General features: G+C 39.7%; 1 protein-coding gene across 2 annotated transcripts; it reads right to left on the reverse strand.

Annotated features, from left to right (window-relative positions):
- Positions 1-6,944: 6,944 nt before the first annotated feature.
- LOC307258530 (solute carrier family 35 member F5-like) lies at positions 6,945-23,379 on the reverse strand. 2 transcript variants are annotated; one of them, XM_080038096.1, is made up of 16 exons: positions 23,240-23,379; positions 22,535-22,634; positions 21,705-21,846; positions 20,312-20,461; positions 19,698-19,760; positions 19,351-19,432; positions 18,657-18,847; positions 17,795-17,876; positions 17,573-17,660; positions 16,075-16,139; positions 15,822-15,926; positions 15,422-15,581; positions 15,134-15,224; positions 13,803-13,957; positions 11,093-11,193; positions 6,945-8,981 (listed from the first exon to the last, which is right to left on the reverse strand). In XM_080038096.1, the coding sequence occupies exons 3-15, from the start codon at positions 21,837-21,839 to the stop codon at positions 11,112-11,114; spliced, it is 1,449 nt and encodes a 482-aa protein (XP_079894222.1). In that variant the 5' UTR covers positions 21,840-21,846; positions 22,535-22,634; positions 23,240-23,379; the 3' UTR covers positions 6,945-8,981; positions 11,093-11,111. The 2 variants fall into 2 exon arrangements, with proteins under 2 accessions (XP_079894222.1, XP_079894221.1); XM_080038095.1 differs by having other exon boundaries at positions 18,657-18,850.
- Positions 23,380-24,588: the final 1,209 nt, after the last annotated feature.

Raw genomic sequence — 24,588 nt, forward strand, 5'->3', positions numbered from 1 at the left:
CAGTCCCTGTGATTAGAGCCAAGATTCAGAAGTGAGAAGTTTTCCCAGATAGAAAAACTTACACTTAAGACTATCATCTGTCTGGAAATTCTTCAAGTCGAGCGTCCCATTGGGTTTGAAACTCCAGATCCCAGGAGGTGTATCATTTCATTGCAGTCCAAATCAGAAAAATCCAAGAAAACATGTCAGAACGTTCTACTATGTTGAAAATAATCAGTACCTTATCCCCAAAAGTCTTGTGTGTTGCCTCCAAACCTGGTCCATCTCCTCCCATTCATGATAATCATTAGGGATCCCAAGAGAGTCCTCGCAAGTCCTGGTCCAAAGTCGGCTAGTTTCACCTCAGTATGAGCTAAGTGTTAGCCTACACACTGACACAGATTCCCTCCTCCTACAGAGGGCAGGGCGGTTAAACATTAAACAGTATACAACAGGCAGAGTGAGTGCTGTGGCTTCATTTCTTATCACCAATACTAATGCGCCTCCCCTTCACGGAAAAACTTTGATTTACTCCAAGTTATAGTTAAGATTAGAAATGCAGTTAAATACACTGGAAAGGTGTTGACACTTTTACAAAATTATAAAGACATACACAGAGAAATATTGCCTTCCTTTGACCAAATATATTAAATTGGTTTAATGATAATCTCATTGTTGTGTTTGGAGATAAAGTTACAGATAAAGCTGTAGAACCCGAAAGTGACATTGACCTTTAAAATGGCTGAGAATAAATGTGTGCTGAAGGAATTAAAGGTGGAGTCAGTGATTCTGGGGAATGCTTTTTGTCAAAATCACTTTTTTGTCAGAATCAGTAAGTATCTCGTCAAACAAACTGTAAGTGCAGGGAAGTTGAAAAGTTCAAACAGAAACCATGCTGAAATAAGCCAGACATATAGCTGCGTGTATGTTAAACATATTTCTTGAGTATATCATAAAGCGTGTCAGAGATAGTGTTCATATTTTAAAAAATGCCACTTAAACTCCCACTCAAACACAATTATGTTTGAGAGATAATATTTAGATGGCAGTTAAAATGACTCTTAGAGCTCTCAGTGACTGCAGGGTTACCTATTATAAAGCAAGACACTGCTGGTGAAAAGGGTAACATTTCTAACTTATATCATCATTATAACTTTGCCGGTTAAGTACTTAATTTGTGATATGTGAACAAATTCTTCTGTAATACCATTCAGAATAGTGCTAAGAATGATTATGGAAAGTTTAGTTGATGTAAGTGCTGTAAGTGTATAGTGAGTATAACAAAACTAACGGGATAATAGTCGTTAAAGATGTAAAGGAAAAATATACAGATGCAAACAGACCAGGTTTAGTCAAATAAAAGCAATTAAATGTACATTTTAGATCTTTTATTTAAACTATGAAAGAAGATGTGTTATGGAAGTAGAAGAGCCAGTTTGTCATACTGTAACTGATTCTGCTATAACACATAACAGATAATGAGATAAAAGCTTGGAGTGCCCTCTCATTCTGCCGTGATTGAACATTGTCACATACCTTCAATTAAGCCATGGCGCTCTGCATGGCATCACATTGTCAACCAGATGGCAACTGTCTAAAGGTGAAGAGAGTAAAATCAAGGTTGATCATTGTGATACGGAGCCCGCTTAATGTGTGTCTACGAGCTCATTTGAATCATCTGCTTTGTGTTCACACGTCTGTGTGTAATTACAAACAGCTTGACAACAACACAATTCTTATATCTCAGTAACGAGGCACTCGAGGTTGCACAAAATTGTCACTGTGACTTTGAAATGAACACATCATGCGCAGTGTTTTGTTGTGTGCTGGACATTTTTCAACATCTGTTGGATGTAAAAGGGAATAGGCCAAAAGAAAACACGAGAAAGTCTGATCAATGAAATAAAGGAAAAAAAAGTAGATTGTATGAAATACACCAGGAAAAATGTATTCTATACTTCACAAGATCGAAATTGTCTACTGCTTTGTGAAATGGCAGGATTTACTCCTGTGTAAAATATTATGTACTTTGTTGCAGGGATTCAGAAGCACAATTGGTGTTCTATGGGCCTTTTTCCGGGCTCCTATTCATAGCCATCGTTGAAAAGAATATAAAGCCTTTAGCAAACCAAAGCAAAGTTTTCATACAGCTTTATGAAAGAGAGTAATAGGTGCATCATTTTCAGACAAATCTCTAAATGAAATGAAAGGCTGTTTTGTGACTCAGGCAGACACAAGATGTACGGCCCTGAAGAGCTGAGCGAGATCAGGGATCTGTTTCTTTCAGTACAATCTGTAGGCCTGATTGGATAGAAATGCATGCTCCTCTCTCAATTTACCATGGTTAAGTTGTTCTTTTTTTCTTTGGCTTTTTTTAGTCTCAAGGATAAACTTCAATTATGAGATGCAAAGACAATCGGTGAATCTCAATTCAGGGGTTACAGCCTACGAAGGCTGCATTTGAAGACCGATTGCGTCATAGCGGCACGCAAAGGCTTGTTCCATTTGCAAGGCTCCTTCATATGCGGCCGAGAAATGCAGCCTTCGTTTCACGGTTTTGAAGGCTGCAACAGATGGATCCTTTGCGGCCCAACATATCCCAAGATTCATTGCGTTTTTTTCAGATATAGCATAAAATTAAAATAACTAAACAGCAACGTGTTGCTCCATCTTCTTAACTTTTATCTTCCTTTTTTTTCTTTTCGTCTGTTAGGCAACTTCTTTTTCTTTTTTCCTCCGTTGACAAGGCTGTCTCCGTTGGCAGCAATCAGGGTTGCTAGGCAGCACAGGAGCGGCGAGTCGTCACTCAAGGCAACGGCTTGGTACGCAAACCGGAAATGCTCGTAAACGGAGAGCTGCGGAGACCGTCTCATTTAACAACGCTCGTTCGGCCTTCGAATCGGCCTTCACAGGCTATAGCCTTCATTGGACGCGGTCTCTGGATTGGGATATAGCTAATGAATACATGTTGGCCTATAGGAGGCAGTGTATGAGTGAACAAGGGCTTGATTGTGGATTGCGACTAGCAGCTCTGTAAGCTACACACTAACATGCTCACAATGACAATGCAAACATGACGATATTGAGCAGGTATAATGTCTATCCAATTGTTCATTTAACAGCTTCTTTCAACACATCCACATGTTCAACTTCTTAGTTTAGCCTGTTAGCATGCTAACATGTGTTAATTAGCATCAAACACAAACTAGTGCTGTGTCTGAAATCGCGCACTTCTGTACTTACACTTACTTTTTTGAGTGCACTTTGCGCAAAACCGGAGAGTGTGCCAAAATGCAGTGCACTGTAAGTTCCTTGGTCGTGCACTCAAAACGGTCTAAAACTTGAGTGTGGAGCGATGGACACTTTCCACACTCAACGGCCGCCATCTTGCCTACGTAACGGAGAAGACGGGACATTAAAATCAAAATAGAGGAGCTTGAAGCAACCGTGGAGACGGACGCGCTCTACAAAAGTTAAATTACACATTGTGTTTGTTTTTCCGCGACTAATGTGCCTGTTTTGGCTATCGGTAACGCAAGCAGAAAAAAATACCACCGAAGAAGAACCGTCAAAATGCAAAGTCATTTCCGGTAGGTGCGCGACGGCAGTTTGGACAGTGCACTGTAGAAATGAGAGCACTGCGTCTATAAGTAAGTGTACTGTAGGGATAATAAAGTGCACTCAATGTAAGTGCACTTACGTAAGTGCGCGATTTCAGATACAGCATAGGCCTACAGCTCATAGATTTAATTGCAGGTATTTTGGTCATAATGATAATTAATAATGATTGTCCTTTAACAAACTAAAAAGCTAAAAGCTGTGTGCCTATCGATCAAGTACATGTTGAGATGATTCCCTGGATAAATACAATGTTTGAATTTCTGATGGCACTAGCTGAGTAGTCAAAGAAGAACCCAGTCTGCAGGATTAATTGATTTGGGAATCATGAATGTCTGTACTAAATTAAAGATTCTCCTAAATTTGTCAAGATATTTGACCGACCAATTTACCGACTGACCTTGCCACTCTATAACCCTTTCTACTAACATTGTTGAAACATTCCACATGCTGTCTAACAACCACAGCAACAGACCTCAGTTAATGTATATGCTGGCCTAATAATGTCTCTTTATAGCCAATACTACAATGACAAAGTGACAGAATAGTCTGAAGGCGACGTATCGTATGAACCATTTTCAAGACTCTCCCTGTGTTCCAAATTGCATACGCTTTCCTTTTTCTATTCTACATACATCTGACCATAAAAATAATCTAGTTAGGATGCAGTAGGCATACACTTGGGACATACTTTTACTTACACTTGGGACATACTTTTACTTATTCATTTCATCATAACTTTGTGCCTTGATCCTGCCTCTTGCCTTTATATCTGTTGCATCCCTGTCTGTTTTCATATGGAGGCTCCGTCGATGTGACGTCAATTTTGGTGCACACTGGATCGTGGGTCAGAATCACCCAAAGAAGCTGTATCCCATTCGAGGGGCCGCATCCTTCTAAGGACGCGGTCTATGAAGGCCATTGCCTGTGAAGGCCGATTCGAAGGCCGAACGAGCGTTGTTAAACGAAATGGTCTCCGCAGGTCTCCGTTTACGAGCATTTCCGGTTTGCGTAACAAGCAGTTACCTTGCGTGACGACTCGCCGCTCCTGTGCTGCCTAGCAACCCTGATTGCTGCCAACGGAAACAGCCTTGTCAACGGAGGAAAAAAGAAAAAGAAGTTGCCTACCAGACGAAAAGAAAAAAAGTACAAGAAAAAAAGAAAGGAAGATAAAAGTTAAGAAGATAACTGTTGTTATTTTTTATTTTATTTTATCATCATTTGTCATCTCTGGAAAAAAACGCAATGAATCTTGGGATATGTTGGGCCGCGAAGGATCCATCTGTTGCAGCCTTCAAAACCGTGAAACGAAGGCTGCATTTCTCGGCCGCATATGAAGGAGCCTTGCAAATCGTTGCAAATGGAACAAGCCTTTGCGCGCCGCTGTGACGCAATCGGTCTTCAAATGCAGCCTACGTAGGCTGTAACCCCTGAATTGAGATCCGGCTCATGTCTCAGCCTGATGTAGTCTAGTTTACATATAAATCTACATTTATAGTCGAGTCTAGACATCCGGGTATTTCTAACCATATTAAATCTGGCAGCAAGAATCGGGACATCCTAATTTTTTTTTTTACCATTCTAAATAGTATGATAGTATGGGTGTTGGAACACAGCCTATGTATGTTAAAGAGGAGAGAGCAAACACAGGAACATTGAAGGAAAGATGACACGCCCCTGCTCTGACACATCTTACCAACATTTATAATGTGTCGTCAAAAGAAATATGATCCGGGGCGCTCCGTTGGCGTAGTGCAGGGGTTCTCAACCTTCTGCAAGCTGGACCCCCCCAAAGCTGGGTCATTGCAGTTGGGCCCCCCCACCGACCCTGACAACCCCCCCCCCCACACACACACACACACACACACACACACACACACACCACCCTACACAGATAGATAGATAGATAGATAGATAGATAGATAGATAGATAGATAGATAGATAGATAGATAGATAGATAGATAGATAGATAGATAGATAGATAGATAGATAGATAGATAGATAGATAGATAGATAGATAGATAGATAGATAGATAGATAGATAGAGCTTCACAAAACAAAGTCTATGATCAATGGGAAACACTGCTGTCTAACAACCCAGTTCAGAGAATGTTTCAACTATTGAGTCTTGGATTTGGAAAGTGGCCAGATTTAGCTCAAAATGCTACCTGCGATTAATGTGCTGTGCAGCCTGAACGCGGAGTTGTGTGTGTCTCAGTGGCGATTCCAGGAAATTTTGACTGGGGGTGGCCAAGGTGGGCCACAGAGCTAGAGTGGGGTGGCCATCGCACCCCTGAATTAATAGCATGTGATATGCTGTACAACCAATTCAAAGATGATTTATAATCCCAAATGCCCAAATCATGTTAGTATCCATTGTAATGTTTGTCAGAAAACTAAACCCCTGAAGGGGGGTCTGGGGGCATCCCCCCCAGAAGATTTTTTTGTGTTTTTAACATGTAATCTAAGCATTCTGGTGCATTCTGGCGAAGATAATAAAGGAAAAAGTCAATATTTATTTCAGTTCAGATGAATAGTAAAATTAGCAAGACAACATAACTTGCTAGCAGCCAGATGCCTAACAACTGGACAGAGGGACGGATGACAACTAGCTTTTGACCAAATATCTTGCTAAAAAAATAAACCTTTATTTATGAAATTCTGCCCTAAGAACATGTTACACTTGCTAACTACAAACTTAAATTTTTTTATTCAGATTTCAAAAATCTGCTGGGACACGTGCCCATACACATGCATGGGTGGCACGCATGTCACAAGCACACTTATGCTGTTTTCAAGACCTTTGCTGACCAGAGACCAGTTCTAGTGGCCACAGTCCTACCATTAATTCAGTACTTGAAAATTGCAAACTGATCTCATATCAGTGGATTGAAGTGTTTGTGTGATGAACTTGGCAACTACCTATCAAAAAAAGTTAAGAAAGAAAAAAAATACATATCATCTCTGAACTAGGCTACATATCAGGAAAAAAATTGAAATTAAAAAAAAAATGTTTTTTTTTTTTTTTTTTTCATCCCCCTCGCGCCCCCCCGGTAGAGTGTCCGCGCCCCCCCGGTTGAGAACCACTGGCGTAGTGGATAGAGCGCGTACCATATTGGCTCCGGCCTTCGATGCAGTGGTCGCGGGTTCAAATCCGACTCATGGACCTTTACTGCAGGTCATACCCCCTATCTCTCTGTCTCCCCATTTCAACGCTGTGCTATCTAATAAAGCTTGAACATTACCAAAAAATTATCTTAAAGAAAATAAATATGATCCTGTATAAATATGACATTAAACAAAGATTTAAAAAGATATGTTTTTAATGATGCCGTGAAAGTCGCCTATTAAAAACAGACTTGAAAAACGAGAGACTTCAAGAGCTGATGTTGAGCAAAGTAAAGTTACTATTACAGCCTTTTTTCTTACATTTTTTTCAGATCTTACAACATACTTCATTGATTACACTTAAAAGACAAAATACATTTCTCAGATATGAAAAACCAAAAGAACCTGAGAAAGAAGAATAAATCATATACAGATTCAACAGCACCATTGATAAAAAGATGAACAAAATAAAAATATATTTTTAAGTTCAAACAGAAAACAGTGGAAACATTACAACTAATAATAATCATTCAAATTAAAAAGCTTTCATACTTGCAATTGTGACAAAAGGAGGGACTGATTGGCAAAAACACAGAAAGTGCAATAATGAACGTGAACGATACAAGTTTCTATGTGTGCTCAACAACCCATTGATATACCTTCCCTCCACTATACACGTGTACACTCAATCAACGGTGAGTGCAATACAGACGGCCCATAAAGATGTGCACACATCTGCCAATTAACAGGGTGAGTGGAATAACATTGACATTTTACCTTCACTCGTGTTTACATCTTGGATTGAATTGCACCGAGGCTGCTAAAATAATCGCTTTTCTCTCATAACACAGACCCACAAAGAGTAAATTATTATCTTTTAGATAAAGAGTTGAAAAGGACAATGTATACTGTCATATGCAACAGTCCAATCGATGTGATGTAATCTCAGCTGCAAGTAAAAGAGGAAGTATGCAAACTCCCTCTCCGGCATTACTCATTTACAATGAATGATACATACAATATAAAATAATACACGATAGCAGAACAGGAATCTGTAGTGGTCATCTGAATTTCACAAAAAAAAACATCAATACTCTGTCAACGCATCACTGTGTACAGTATTTACAGCCAGTTTAAAGAGGAAACTGCTCATAGCAGCAGACGACCGTTATTGCAGCAAGGCAATGTGTAGCTTATAGCTGAAGGCTTAACTATCAGTTCATATGCAAACATAAAGATTATGTCTATTATCACAGTTTTGTCTTCATGATCCAGCACTTACAGAGGTACTGCAGGAAGCAAGAAAGCTGCTGATGATAGGGGACGGATGCTTTCCTGTTCAGCTGTAGTGGGATTTTGTGTGTGACTTAAAAAATGTTTCCTTGATCAAGAAAGTTAGGAATAGTCCAAGATGAAATCTTAAAATGTTAGTTTTAATGAAATTAGGACAGTCCAGGTGTTACCTGAAGGTCTAGTTTAAGTGGACAAATCTCACGCAGCGGTCACTTTGAACGGTTCTGTCATTACCCAAGCTGCCAAGGCTAGGTAATATGAACCAATCCCTGTGCTCATGTTCTGATTCTACCACAGAACTGCTCACCAAAACAATGAGGTCATACAGATTGGCACATACATCATATGAAGTGTGTCACATGGCTTATTTGAAAAGCAATAATCACAGATAATCAAAACACTGTACATCCGTGTGACAGTGAAAGTGACTAAAATGACACTCCAGGTTTACAAGAGTGACAGCGCTACAGTATAAAAATCATGGAGGAAACTCTGATCTTTGTTTATGGAAAACAGGCTCATGTGCCTGTGACAGATTTGTGAAAAATGCAAATTGCAGTCTGCTTCACACATACAAAGTACAAACAAGCAGCAAAGGCTCCTGACGGCCTGTAGACAAATGGTAAAATAATCTAACTGATTTCAGATACACACTGACACCCTCTGCGTGTGCCCTCTGTAAGTGTTGTGATCAAGTTCAACCGTATGTACCTATTCATTTGGTCACATGACATTAAAGCAATCACTTCTAATGTCCAGCACCTTGAGCACCAGAACTTTTCTTATTACACAGAGAACATTTAAAAAAAAAAAGAGAAAAAAAAAACACAGTGAAGTGTGAAAATAAAAATGTAGCTTTTAGAGGTGGATGCGACATATCAACACTGTAGAAAATAAATAGATTTTCTTGGAGGCACTGGGGGTAGTTCAATGTCTCTGAAAGCTTCCGGATTGTCAGCTCAGCCACGTCCACATTCGCCACCTTGGACGATAAAAAAATAAAAATAAAAAAACATTATTAGATATTGGATTGAGACAGAAATGATGCTTTTTGTTGACTTATTTTTATATATTTTAAATTGAGATGCCTTTGAAAGAGTTGATTGTGCACACATAAGTGTTTCTGTCAGCATATGGACAGAGAATTCAAAGCTCTAAGCAATCAGGAGTTTAAATTATATTCTACAGATTTAAAAAGGTGCATATGGAGGGTATTTAATTATACCTAATTATATATATATATATTTATATATATATATATATATATATATATATATATATATATATATATATATATATATATATATATATATATATATATATATATATATATATATATATATATATAAATGACTATACTTCAAAGTCTAGAAGATCAATAAGTGATTAAATATGTCCACACCAGAACATCATTTCTGGCATAGAAGCCTTTTTAGATAGCATTTATACCTTTACGTTTGCACAGAATGAATTAAATATTTATTTCCTGTATTTGGAGGGACGGCAGTATTAGCTCAGTATCCTTAGCTTAGTATCAAAGCCCTGTGAACTGTCCATTCATCATTTAATCGAGTAAAAAATAGCAAATATTTGCCAATTATAGCTTCTCTATTGAGAAGATGGGCTGCTTTTCACTTTCACAAGTTACATATCTTTGGGTTTTGAGCTTGTGATGAGTCTATTTAGTGATCGCGGTTTTTCAGTTTTCCTTTTACTTGAAAAATAATAAGAGAAAGTTGAGAATCACTTGCAGCCTTGCTTCTATTCAAGAAGTAACACAGACACTCACACACTCCAGCATTTTCTCCTTCATTAGTCCTTACATACCCAGCAGTCAGGCTTAAGTCTAGTCCTAAATTGCACTGTTTTCATTCCCCACTAACGCCTCCATTAGAAAACCACATGCCGAGTTCAGAATCTCTCTCTGGCCTGCTGGCAATTACTGTGTGGGTCTGTGAGGCAGATAAGAAAAGCTTGACTAGAGCGTATGAACAGGGAGGAGAAGGACCACTCCACTGAGAAGCAGACTGTGTGTGGAGTGGGTGGCCCATCTCTGATCTTAAATATTTACATGATGATCATCCTTGTCCATGTCTGTCTCCACTCCCTTTGACTCACCACCACCACATCCAAACAACGGGGCGTCACACAAATACCGGACAGATGGTTTAAGAAAAATATTTGAATGAAAGCAAGGAGGAGATAGCAGAAAGTATGAGTCTCATCAGCAACTGAAGCATCCTAGTTTGTTTAGTGTTTGAAAAAAAAAAATCTACAAAAAATGATATTATTAAAGCTGCATTCATTGTTTGTTTGGCCACTTGGGGGCAGCGGACGGAACACGCCAGAAACAAATAATTGATTTATAAGCCCCTTCGAGTTGATGAATGTGTTGGAAAACAAGGGAGACTTAGCTGAATCAAAACCAAAACAATGAGCTGAAAGATGGAAAAGCACTGTGGCCGAGGGGAACAGTCACGTCTCCACAGACATCTATACAGAGGATGCAGTTTGGTAAAATGTTACCACATGTTTTGGCCAAGGACTTCATTTTTCTTTGATAATCATAAGTGATCTTCAACAGCAAATGAGACCATCAGTGCAAAGAAGGCAATTTTTATTTATATAGGCCTTTGCACAGGTCCGATTTTCCCCAGGAACTTACCCGGGAATGATTTACGGCAAGCAGAGAGTAAAAGCCTGTGTTTCCCAAACAGTGTTAAATCAAAGTTAACTTTGCTTCACCATCGTCATATTACCATAAATCTATTACCTCACCACAGGGCACCTTGCAGTCTCTTTTCCGATGGCTTCCTAAACAAATACCGGCGTCGCCAGCGCGCACAGGCACTGATGTTGTAAAAACACTACCGTTTTTGTCCAAAGTGGCTTCTTTAATAATGCAAGTTTATATTTCAAAAACAAAAAAAATGTGTGAATCAGAAGCAAAGCTTAGCTTGGATTTAAAATGATTGGTTGCTATATCTTCTTTGTTTTTAGTGGTAAAAAACTAAAAAGAAGCCAGCTGAATCACATTAACACAAACACTATCATGCACATGGAATCAGACAGAGGACTTGAGGGATCATTTACTTTGTGTTTGGCTGTTGGATCACGAACAGAAGCTTCCTTCATTTGGGGAGAGGGTTTGCAGAGGGATAAGGCTTTCACACTGCTCGCTGTCTTCTGGCAGCCTATGGGCAGAGAGGGACAGGGGGGGGAGGGGCGTGTCAATCACCATCACAGTCATCATCTTAACAGTCATCATTATTCTAATCATCCCTCACCAAATGGGAATCAAGCATTCACAGAAGAATGGAGAGCAGAATTGCCGCTGAGACCACTGTCAGTCAAGCATGTACATCTGATTACGGGCTAATGGGAGTCTTTTGTCCTTGTGAGAATGTCAGAGAAGAAGTGTGAGTGTGTGTGTGTGTCAGAGCCACGGTCAATTATTTTCCAATAGGTCACAATAATCCACAACAACTCACTCCCCTTTTCACAGTGGAGGAGATCCACTTAGTCTGCTCCCAGTAAATAACGTTCCTTTAACAAATGGAACTCACAGGAGCAGAATTGTTCACCCTTTAGGACGGCGTGTTTGTTCACACTCTTTTGGCCTTTGCGTCACAGATGCCATAGCGACCCACGTTTGACGCTTTTGAGCCAGTCCATTGGAAAAAATAACTCAATGTGAAAAACAACTCGTCTGCAGACAGAGAGATAGGCCTGGAAATGAGAGCATATAGCCATGTGATGTGAGATCACATCCAAAGTGGCTGTTTGTGGACCAGTGGGCCGAGTCAAATTTACTTTGATAGCATAATATTAAAATCAGGCCATTAATAAACATGCCTTTTATGAATATTTAAATGAAGAAATCTAAAACTGGCTTGATAGATAATCCTTTACAGAGAGCACTTCATCACTTTAATGTTTTGTGAAAGTTTCGTTGTCAACACCTTGCAATGAGTTATGATAATATTCAAACATGCAAATGCACCTTTTCTTTAATGAAGGAATCTTTTTTTGACCAATGACAAATTCTCCATATGTGGCCCTTGCTACTGCTAAACTCCCACTGTTAGCCTGAGGAGGTCGGATGGCCAGTTGGATGAGTAATTAAGGATATTTTTTATTATATGATTTATACTTGGGCTTTACTGTGAAAGCACATCAGCGTGGATGTAGCTGCACCACATTCAGGTTGCAAAATGGCTTCCTCCTTCCTTTCTCAGCAACCACACTCCATTACAGTTTGGAGTTGAATTTCATACATTGTTTGTGTTTTATAAAACGTATTGAATACAGGTTTTCTACGGAACAGTATACGGGCAACGGGGGAGAAAAAATATGAGAGGGGGAAGTTTTTATTTTTATTATGCATTTCGAGAATGAAGTGGAAATGTCGAGAATATAGTGGAAATAAAAACTTCTTGAATTCAGATGAAATACAATGTTGAGAATAAACTCGACTGCGAAAAGGTGTTAAGATGTTGACAGATTGGAACTTCCCATTACAATAACTCAAGTCAAACGTTTTTAAAACCCAAATGATGCATCTCTGCTATCGTAAGGCAGATAAGTGGCTACAAGTTAAATTTGCCAAAACGTGTGTTAGTTATGGTAACAGATGCTTTGTGTTTACACTTGACCCGTGGTTAGTTACTGTGCTAAAGCAACCTTCATATGTTTTGCTCACTTCATATTCAACAGGGTCTCATATTTTACTTTTCGGAGTGTTCTTGAATCAACTAAAAGGCAAGGTTTTCCAATAAACATCTAAAAGAGTACCTTGTCTATGTAACATTTAGGGCCCGACCGATTATATCGGCCGATTTTCGCATATTTCGGAATTATCGGCATCGGCCGTTTTTTGGCGATTTTTTTTTTTTTTTCAAGCAATCATGTGTGAAATGTATTGCTGCCCTGGAGGTAGCCTAATTGAATAGCATTAATGCTATAGCCTATTTACAGCAGCCGCAGGTGTGTTGTAATACATTGGATTAATTTACACTTGACAGTTCCCCCTGCAACCAATAGCAGAGGCATTGGTCATCGCTTGACAGTTAATAATAATAATAATTGATAGAATGTATATGGTGCTTTTTTGGAGGTCATTCAAAGACACTTTACATCATAGAGAATCATACATGTAGAAAAAGAAAACAAAATACAGAAAACATTTAAATAAGGTTTGAAGTGGAGTCAGGTGTCATTATGCTTCCTTAAAGAGGTGAGTTTTGAGTTGACTTTTGAATGAGTTTATTGGGTCTGAGATGCTGATGTTTGGGGGGAGGGAGTTCCAGAGGGTTGGGTGCAGTAAGATAAAATGCATAATGTCTGAATTTAGACATATTTGTTACACTTTATTTTTTTTAGACAATGCGTATTGCAATAAAGAAAAAGTTCCTGTACATATTTTCAACAGTAAAAGGTATATATATATATATTTAAGGGATCAAAAAAATTATAATTTCAATATATATTTTGGGGATTTTTTTTAAATCGGACGATTTAATCGTAATCGTAATTTTTCTCTGAAAATAATCGGCATCGGCACTCCAAAATCAATATCGGTCGGGCCCTAGTAACATTGCCATTAAGAATAAGGCATTTCAGTGTTCTCTCTCTATCGGATTAAGTTCTATAGTTCAAACACCTGTTAAGGCTCTGCAAGTGGGTTTTCACACACTGACACAAAACGCTGCTTAAAAAGGCAAGAAATGAATCTTGAGTAAAAGCTGCCACGTGGTGTTGTGTAAGCTGAAATCCCTGTGTAGAGTCAAAACTGTGTATTTACCTGTGGCTACGATGTCTCCGGCAAATGAAGACGTATACTCTCCTCAGCCCCACCAGCACCGGGTCCCAGTTGTTGTAGTGGCATAAAAGTGTTGTGATGAAGAAGGCCAGGAAGACAGGCACGGCTCCGGCAAAAAACAGCCACGAGAAACGCACCTAGAGACACACACACACACACACACACACACACACACACACACACACACACACACACACACACACACACACACACACACACACACACACACACACACACACACACACACACACACACACACACACACACACACACACACACACACACACACACACACACACACACACACACACACACACACACACACACACACACACACACACACACACACACACACACACAGATGAAAGGAAAGTAACTCGTTACTGTTATTCCTGGGCTCCGGAGTTTAAAATTCAAGACTTGATAAAAAGATTAACGTCTGGCAAACAAGAAAAGCCTGTGTTAATGAACGGTACTAAAGCTTCACCATTGTCATATTACCATTATTATTCTAAAATCGTCAGATATAAATACATTACTTAGCTGCTGCTGGTGTCGTATAAACACTAACGCTTTTGTCCGAATGTGCCGCTAAGATCATCATTAACTGAGTGTCTTAGTTACTTTAATATCCAGACAAAGCTTTAAACAAATCTAAATTGCTGTCCACATTAGCCATGTTTCATGTTGCACTCTGCACATATCTGCTCTCAATACTCTAAACCAGGGGTTTTCAAAGTGTGAGAGAGTGACCCCCCCCTCAGAGGACACATTTCAGCAGATTTCTTTTTATCTTTTTAAAGTGAAATGCATGAATCTGGTGCACTTCGAGAGGAAAACAGAGAGGCTAAATCTGAGGAATTTTCTGTGAACAAATAATTTGGAGACACTGGGTCGGATGAATTAGAAGCTATTGAAGAAAGACACATGAATTTTCCTTAAAAATATGTATTTAAAATAAAATATTATGCAGGGTCCTCTGGGTTGGGCTTGGTGCTCTTTTTCTTTTACGGGACATCTTTCTCTGTAATATAGTGAATGCATTTAAATGCAGTGAGAGGAACGAAGCAGAAGAACTCTTGTCCAGCTATCTTTATTTCCACAGACAAGGCTGAAGAACATTTGCTTAATATGATGTTAAGATCAAAAACACAAACTCAAAATAAATAAATAAATAAAAATAAATAAATCCACATATTCATCGGCGCCCCCCCTGCCACAACTCCCCGCAGTTTGAAAACCGCTGCTCTAAACGGTTTGAATCTTATTTTAAACTCTCGGTTGTTGAGTAATACCTGCAGTGTGAAACTTACCTTCTGCATGCAAATATCTGCCATGATAGAGAGCGGGATGGTGAGGCTTAATGCCAGAGTCCCGATCAGAGATGATGTGAGGAAACAGCCCCTGCACGCGCACACAGACAGACAGATCAGAATTAAAACCCAAGATTTGCTCGACTTAAGGTAAGTCATCAGAGAGAGAGAGAGTTCCTTGAAGCAAACAACTCCACTAAGAGCATCACAATGCCATTATACAAAATGGAAATGATGATGATGATGATGATTTTGGTGCCTGAATCAATGTATGTGTTAGGTGCTCACCAGAGCCAGAGGAACTCAGAGAGAACGGTTCCAATGAGGCCGTTAATGAGGATGTAGGTCCACACCAGCTGGCTGGGAAGCTCAAAGGCCTCGAAGCCCGTGTAGTGGAGCAGGAGGAAGCCGGGCCACAGCAGCAGCAGGTTGAACAGACCCACGAACCCTGAGAGACACACACACACATACAAGCTCTGCCTCAGACACATATGAAGACACCTTCTGTCAACAACTATATGGAATGAAACTCGAGACCAGTCTGATTTCACCCGTTGGATTTTTATGATACATAAACAGAGTGCGGACATTGCTTCAAATCCTGCCGATGACTGACATAACTTTCACTTTGACATGTGGTACAAGTGTTTAAAAAAAGACTAGCCAGATAAACTGAGTGTTTCCTTACCAAAGAACATGGGAATGTCAAGCTTGTCCTCCCGATCCACTCGTCTCTTGATCATCACTATGTAGACAGCGTACAGCATCGCCCCCGCCAGTGACCACAAAGTGCCTTCATCAACCATTACAAGTTGGAAAGAAGGAAAGAAGAACATTACATTTGGTAAGAATTGGTATGAAAATGTAACAGAATTAGGCAAGAGAGTAGAGTACAATAGCCATGTGTAAGAGTGACTGATACGTGCGGGCTCCGTGGTTACCTTGGACGCCTTTCTCATCAGGGTTGTCCATGCTGGAGAAACTCACGAGGGCAACACCTCCCATGCTAAAAGAAAATACATTTATTCCATGAATTTTAATTGATTCAAATTGACAAGGACAGACAAACATTATAATTTCAAGACTTATATTTTGAAATATAAAAAAAGTACAGTAAATCATGATGAGAAAAAGTCTGAAGGACCCCTACAAAGTTCATGTCTTTCAGCTCAATATCCCTCGGAGTAACCTCCAAATTGGAGCAATTCCCTTTGATTTATGTCCAGCGTTCACGTAAAAGTATCAAAGCAGGAGATAGTGTGTCCTTTCTGCAGTAATGTTAAGAGTGTGGAGGTCAGGCTGCTGGGTGGGCGTGTGGGGCACCTGACTTTGATAAATGACATCAGAGTTTTGTATCCTATCACAGACTGCTTTTTCATTAACAGTGGTGGTCACTGTTAATCTTCCCCTTTCCGTAATAATTACTGCGGCCGCCATGCACATATATTCTTCAAAACAAGCACTTTAAAGAACTGTGGGGCAGTGGATGTAAAAGTGTTGTCACTAAATGTATGGAATAATCTAATATCAATATTATTTACTGGCATGGGGTTTCTACTTTTACAAAATGTGTAGTATAAAGTCAACAACATTGTGATCATTTGTTATAACTTCCTTGACTTACAGTGAGCTGCATGTAAATCAGTTTATTTGGTCAAATTAAAGAAGACAAGCACAATAATTTGGCTTGAACTAACATTTTACTTATTCAAATTCCAAGACAAAAGACTTGCCTTAGGCAAAACATGTAAAAAAAAAAAAAAAAATGTGTATCAAGGATGCCACAATAGAATTAGGCCAGGGGTTTATTGAATGGGATATAGGTCAGGGCACGACAAAGAAATGAAGAGTTATCCATCTGCGGACCATGAATATTCACAATAGATTTCCTTCAAATCTGGACAGTGAGTGTCTGGATAAATGTGTCTGAATCAGGCGCAAATGGGATAATGGAGATTAAAAAAGCAGTTCCTCTAGTGAAGACAGCATTTAATTAAGATGTAGATCTGAATCTGTCATCGATCGTAGTGCATAATTAGAGAAGCTGTTTTGTGTCCATAGCGCTTGGCTGCTAATCATTAGGAGTTAAACTTGAAGAAGAACCATGTCTGTGTCAAGACTGTGATCAGTATGAGGATCTTAAATACGGAGTAATCTGAGAAAAGAAAATCCAACAGCGACGAGCTGGGAGGAATAAACTACACCGGCTGTGTTCAGGATCAAAAAGGAAATCTCACCAAGATTTAAAACTTCATTTATTTCAACCACTGACGACTTCCCCATAGTGAATGGCTGGCATTTTAGAAAGACAGAAATGGTTGTGTCTGGACACACATTAGGCCGGCAGACAGACATAACAATACATCCACTCATGCAAATAGATCCCGACATGATGCCCTCCTCTACTCAATTGCCAGCACTTTGAGTTTAGCGCCTTACCTCAAAGCCACTGCTAACAGTTTGGACAGAGTGAAGCGGTCACTGCTGTTGCTGGGGAATATGGCTGCCAAGACGAGCGTGAACAGGCCTGAAGAGAGGACAAGAGAGGTCAACCACACACACACGGCAGAGAGTCGATGTCTCTTTAGGTTTAATAAAAACAAACATATGATGGCTGAAACAACTCAACCACCACTTTAGGCACACTAGTACAATAGTTACCTGAGGTGGACGACAGGATGTTGACAAAGGCAACCTGCGTGTCAGACAGGGCTTCCTGATACGACAGGTTAGCCAGGAACCACTGCAAGAGAAACAGGGGCGGTGATGGGATATGTTCTACCATATTCGGCTCACTGTTCAATCTCTGAGGCCAAAGTTTGCTGCTTGTTTAAAGGAATAGTACAACTGGGGACATTGGCTTAACCAGTGGACATGTCTCTCTCCCTCCTGGCCCGTCATGTCTTCTATGAAATACTCCACAATGTATAATATTACTCATAGGTTGCTGCCAGAATTGTGGCACAGACAGGGTAGAACTGAAGTTAATCCACTTAAGTTACAACATGTCAATAACCCTATCCTAATGGCAGGACAAAGGCTAAATAGAATGTGCAATCAATTGTGTTCTGTGAGGATGTTTGCCTGTGTAAACTTTTTAATGTCTTGAAGAGATCAGATTTAGGCCTATGCCTCTACGCTAATACCTGCCAGAGGTTCTTTACTGTGCTCAGAGAGGATCAGTCACAAATTAAAAGCAGTTCATCACTTGAAAAGCTGCATGATTAATGACTTGAAGTTTTGTCTCACTTGGATCACTTTCTGCTCACTTACATAACTCATACATTGTGTGTCAAAAGCTATTTTTTTGTTGAAGTACCAAAAAAAACTCATTTGTAGCCAAGTGGTTAGCAAATAACACAACAAGACTGATCAAGTGTGTGTTCCTAAATATTCTTTAGTCCACATGTTCTTTGGATCTTGTTCTACCAGGTCAGAGCAGCCTTAAGCTAGCTTCTGCTATTCCCCTTTTACATTAAGTTTAATTATTTTTACGTAATGCAGCAACAAGATATTTACTCACCACAAAGCAGAAGAAGAAGCTGATTTTTGCCACATCAGTGATGGTTAGCTTCCCCACCGTACGTAGCATGGCCTCGTGGTCCTTGGCGGCCGGGTAGGACATGCGGGACAGTTTGGCCTCCAGGGCTTGGGTAGAGGGCAGCTGACGCACCTCCATGATGTTACTGAATCGCACTCGCTGCGTTTTGGAAGCTGCTGGGGTGGTACACATGAAGACAGGGGTGAATTTTATCATTTTATTAGATTAAACAAAGCATCATCCCCATCAGATGCTAATGCGTGGCGGTGCTGAAAACAAGTTGTCAAAACTTGAGCCAAGACAGAATGTAGCGAGATATACATTTTATTCTTATCATAACAGTATGTGATACAAGAGAGTAAAGAAGACAGATGATTCTGAGGGTCACCTTAATAGGGCAGAAAGAGGTTTTTCCAGTTACATATTGTATTTATTTTTTATATTTGGCTTAATACTGATTTTTGTCTTTTTTCCATAGCTCACCACTGCCCTCTGTTGTAAACTTTCATAAATGACACCATGGTGACGACATACACATCACATTTCAGTCAAACCTGAGCTCTTATAGCACACTCCTGTGACACTCAGATGAGGGGGTAAAGTGTGGAAATATGACAATACATATGCTTCATGTTATTGTTTTTTGGAACGCAGACAACATCAACAATGTACTCACCAGACTCACAGTCTCCCATCAAACAATTTGAATGTTCAGCAGGGAGATCCTGGAACTTGACTGGAACATACAGTGGTTCACTCTGCACAAGAGCAAAAGAGAAAGTCAGACATTTAAAGTTGTAAAGGCGAAGGGTTGTACACTATTTGTGAGCCAACACTGAAATTGACTTTTGTACAGTATTGCGGTAAGATTCTCATGGTCTGAGCTGTGTCAGTGTTTACATTGGCTGGGTGCGTCCACTGCCAAGGCTGGCAAATAGTCAAAAACGTCCAAACCCATGTGAACGCATGACTTAGTTACACTTGTAGCACCTTTACATTCAATTTTAGAGTTAAACTACGTACCAAACAGTTGTTCACAGTGGTGTCAGTGTTGCAGGGTGCAAAGTAGGCCTCAGCATCAGCAAACTGCAGAAAAAATGCAATTCAAACCATCAACTAACAGACCAAAAACAGGAACTCAGATTCTAAGTGCTGCAGGGACTGAATTTCCCCAAGAATCATTTACAATTGGATCCTGTTTAAAAGTCACCTATTACGCAAAATGCACTTTTAGTAGACAGTCCCAAAGTAGAAGAAATTATAATATTGTTTACCATCATGTAGACATGATGTACTGGCTTTATCTGCCACAAGAAGCAACTAGTCTGCAGCAGCTTCTAGCTGAGCTGAAATAACAGTTTTTTTTAAGCCAAAGTCTAGACAAGACAGGCTGTTCTGGTGATTTAAAAGAGACATAATCCATTTCTAAGAGGTTTTCCACAACTTCTGCTTCTGCTGCAGATGTGGCTAAGAAACATAATCAGTCAATAGGCAATAAGGCAAGAAATCTGACAGAAGGCATGGTTTGGGATTCAGTATCAGTTGTGAAAATCCAGTCATAATGGGTAAAAAGACTTTCAAACATACTGCCCTCATGTGGTGAGACTATGAGTGTGGTGTGGTTTAAATATACTTACAAAGGCAGAGCGCCGGCGTTTCAGAGTGCCGGTGCACTGCTGCCTCCAGGGCCGCCACAGCAGGAAACCCATCAAGTAGAGGACAAACATGGAGGTCTTGGTGAATGTGCTGAAGAAGGGTTTGTTGTATTCCTGCCGCCTGAAAATGTACTGCGGAGAGCATGGATAAGAGGAATCTGTTAAAGTAACGTAGCTTTTATTGGTCCACTAACATGTGTTGCTGTTAGTTGTGCTCTCAATTCAACAATGTTTAAACTCTGGCCCAGTCCCTTCTCTGTTTAGTTTTCTTTTCAGGTTTGTCAGGTTGGACACATTATATTTACTCAATGTTGACAAGTGATACTCTCGCTCCATTAGGTTTCATAGGGAATTCTGTACCTGTTACTCCAGCACATGTATCAGATGACTGTTGTATCTTGGCTTAGATATTCCTAAAACATTTTTGACAATGAGTCTTGTCCACCATTTCTATTGTATTATGTTCAAACAGCTTTCTCTTGAAATGGTGCCATAAGAAATCAATTGGCAAGGTTTTAAGATGTGTATGTTTGACACTGAGATGATCTGCAGCTTAATCACCCAGCAGTATAGAGTCATAACAGGACCCACAATATTTTATGATTACCCAGTAAAACATCAATATTTGAACTCTTTCTAAGGATATTAGCAGTCAAAATGACCTCACTGCTAAAGTAAACTAAGGATTTTGACTTTTGGATCTTCACATTTAATGGAGTTGCGATATTGATATTTACTAGTAATAGTCAAGGTGTAAGTACTACTTTATAAACCATTTGTTGGGCGAGATCACAGGGAATTATGTCATACATTGGAGCATAGCACAATTAGCCTGGTGAGAGCAGCTTGATCTCATGAGCTTCACATTTGTTTCTCTCCCGCAGTTCAGTCTGGACTTTCTCCAATCACCTGTGGGGAGGAGCCCGGCCCCGTCCATTGGTGGAAGGCAGCCCCTGATTGGTTCAGGTAGTCATTGACGTCAACATAGATCGCCGAATAAGCAGGTGAGATATGGCCGGTCTCATGAGGCTAGATTGACGACTATATGAACCAATCAGAAGCTAGACTATAAGGGACCGACGTCAAGTCTGAACGTGGGCCCTGATTGGCCATTTTTTGAATGGCTCCTCCCCACGGAGATTGGAGAAAAGTCCAGAATGATTCTGCAGGAGAGAAACTGAGATGGAACTTGCGGAATCAGGCTACAGCACAATAACACACAAGCATCAAGTTAACACCATCGTCTGCTGATGCCACCACATCATCTAAATGCACTCTGGTTTGAGTACACCTGCGCCATTGTATTACAGTTGTGTCATCTGCAAGCCAACGCGGTTGTGTGTGGAAAGCTGATTGAGTGTGAGAAAGTCCTTACTGATGTTAGCTCAGAGGAGGCCACCCAGATGACATCCACCAGCAGCAGTATGACCACGCCCAGGGCCATGCGCCTGCGCTGGGCTGCAGAGCTTCCCTGAGAGCTCATCCGGTTCATGATGAACACCCACTCCATCAGGACACTGGCACACAAGCATGGAGGAACAAGAGCATGTTGACGTTACAAGATATTCACAATCTGGATAACTGAGCCCAGCATTTACAAAACATTGATTATTGTTTTTCTATGAAAGTGACATATTGAATAACAGATTCTAAAAGATGAAATTTGAGCATAAACAATGAGTCGTCTATTATAGTCAAATAATCATCGGAAATTGAACGCCAACTATTCTGTTAACCGTTTAAGTCATCGATCAAGCATAGAGACACATATTTGGGCCAGCTTCTCAAATAGGAATAGCTGCTTTTCTCTGTTAAATGTCATGAGGATCTTTGTGTTTTGGACAGAGACATTAATGTGCTTTTTCTTCAGCTTCCTTCCATTGTATTGTCAAAATCAGCCATTTCAAGAATACATGAAGATAATAGTCGCTAGCTGAACCAATTAGTTCCTACTTAAAACCACATACAGTCCGTAATCATGTAGTACTGTGACCGTTTACCCAACAACCATAGCCAGAACCATAGACTGTCACTCAAGTATTAACTATTTCTTTTAGAGATTTAAATCCTGAAGGCTACAATTGAATGAAATAAGTGGAAGGTAAAGTACAGCACATGAGTGATAAGGGCAGAATAGACTACAATATGCTCGCTATCTGATTGCCGAAATAAACTTTGAAACAGCTTATTTACATCAATACGCACCTGTTTAGCAATAGTTGCACACTGCAATGTTCTTTCCAGATTCACCTTGTAACGCAGAATCGAGAGCATCCAGGCGGCTCACAGTTGAGTTAACCAACATCTGCCATTAAAAGAAAAGACATATTATGTATTGCTCTTTGCGACTAAAATACTTATTTCACAGCAAGCAGCTCTAATAAGTGACAATATGTTAAAGAAATATAGGCTGATGGTTGCACCTCCACGCTCTAAATAAGAGTTTGGAAGTCAGCATAGAGCCAGCTAGCTGTGGGTGGTGCAGAGTAAACAACTAACTGCAGAACACACTCTGTAAAATGAAGCTGCACATGTTGACAGTAAACGGGCAACTTTCCATGTGTAGCTAAACGGGTTGCTACGTGTAAATGCCACCATTGTTTACACTTATTTAACCCTGAAGAGCTAGCGAAACAGCTCGCAAGCTAGCTAATTTATTAGCTAAATTGTAACAGCTTGGAGGTGAAAATAAACTAATGCTACAGAGGTAATGCTTCGGTGTATGCTAGTTCGTTGACATTAGTTGGTTCAGGTCCGGCTAGTTTGTACAGTATAGTTAACGTGAGCAACACATTAATACCGCATTACTAAGTCTCCCTGTTTATCGATATCAGACAAGCAACGTTGTCGAGCTAAGCGCTAACTAGCTTGATTAAGTTACCAATAGCTTAATTAAAGTGGTATTTTTACCTGCATGCGAAGTGAGCTCATTGAGTCGGCGCCATTATTTACTTGTCTTTTCATGCACTGTTGAAATATCGACAAAATGAAAGTTTTTACGATAAAATTATTGACAACCCTCGATTGTAAACATTAGCACACCCTCCCCTCTTCGATATCAGGTGACATCACTTATGTGGCGCAAGGACTTCTGGGATATGAAGTATGGAAGTGGCGAGTATTTTCATCACACTATTCCGCACTATTCAGACTACTTTTAACAATTCACATCACATTCATTCGATTCCTTCTGTCTGTTAAACAGTAATGTATGCGCTTTGGCTGTTCGAGCTGAATATACAGTCACACCATGGCTAAATAGCAGAGAGTAAAGAGCAAGACCATATTTGACATCTCTCACCGGATCCTAAAGTATTACGTTTAAATAGGGTGCATCTAATGGCAGCAGGGAGCAAATGTTGAAAAATGTATGTAGGCTATACAGTCTGTTAGCTCTAATGTTATAAAAGCGACATGTAGTTCCTTGAACCTAAGCCTATATAAATTCCAATAAATCCTGCTTACACTTTTAAAAGGTATATTTAATGTAAAGTCTCAAATGAAACCCTTTTCAATTAATTGTTAATATAGTTTAGACTAGATCGTTTTCTATGATATTTTCCATACACTTGCAAAATCCAAGTCACACAATTAAGATAACATTTATTTTTCAATGATATGTCTACCTTGCTCGTTATAAATGTTTTCAAGGTGGGAATGTTAATCACCAGTGCAGATATGATGGTTTTAATTAGTGAATTGTTTTGCAGGATTCAGACACCTGTGATTTAAAGCAGGTCTGGACTGTGAACCCCTCTCCCATTGCCCCCAAGAACTCTGGACTAAGAACTCTGAACCGAGAACTCTTAGGGCCGGTTTCGCAGACATGGATTAAGCATAGTTCTGGACTAAATTGTACCTTCAATGGACAATCTCCATTCAAAATTCCATTTAGTCCAGGACTAGGCTTAATTCATGTCTGTGAAACTGGCCCAAAGGCAATACTCAGCCTGCACATCAAAATGCCTCAAAATGTACATCCAGTTGACTGCATATTGCACATACTGTAAATATGTTTCATCACATTGCACATTGCACATTTCAATTTAACATCTATATTTTACTTTCTGTTCTATTTTATACATACTGTTTTATTTTGTACAAAAAAATTCCTTTGCACTACTTAGTATTTAGATTGTATCTAATGTAAATATTGTTTAGGTATATGTTTATCTTATTCTACTCTATATTTTTTTATTTTCTTTATCGTTCCTATTGCACTGTGGGCCAGTGATAAACGCCATTTTGATTCTGATGTA

Source organism: Ammodytes marinus, assembly GCF_949987685.1.
Source record: "Ammodytes marinus genome assembly, chromosome: 12".
Taxonomy (NCBI): Eukaryota; Metazoa; Chordata; class Actinopteri; order Uranoscopiformes; family Ammodytidae; genus Ammodytes; species Ammodytes marinus.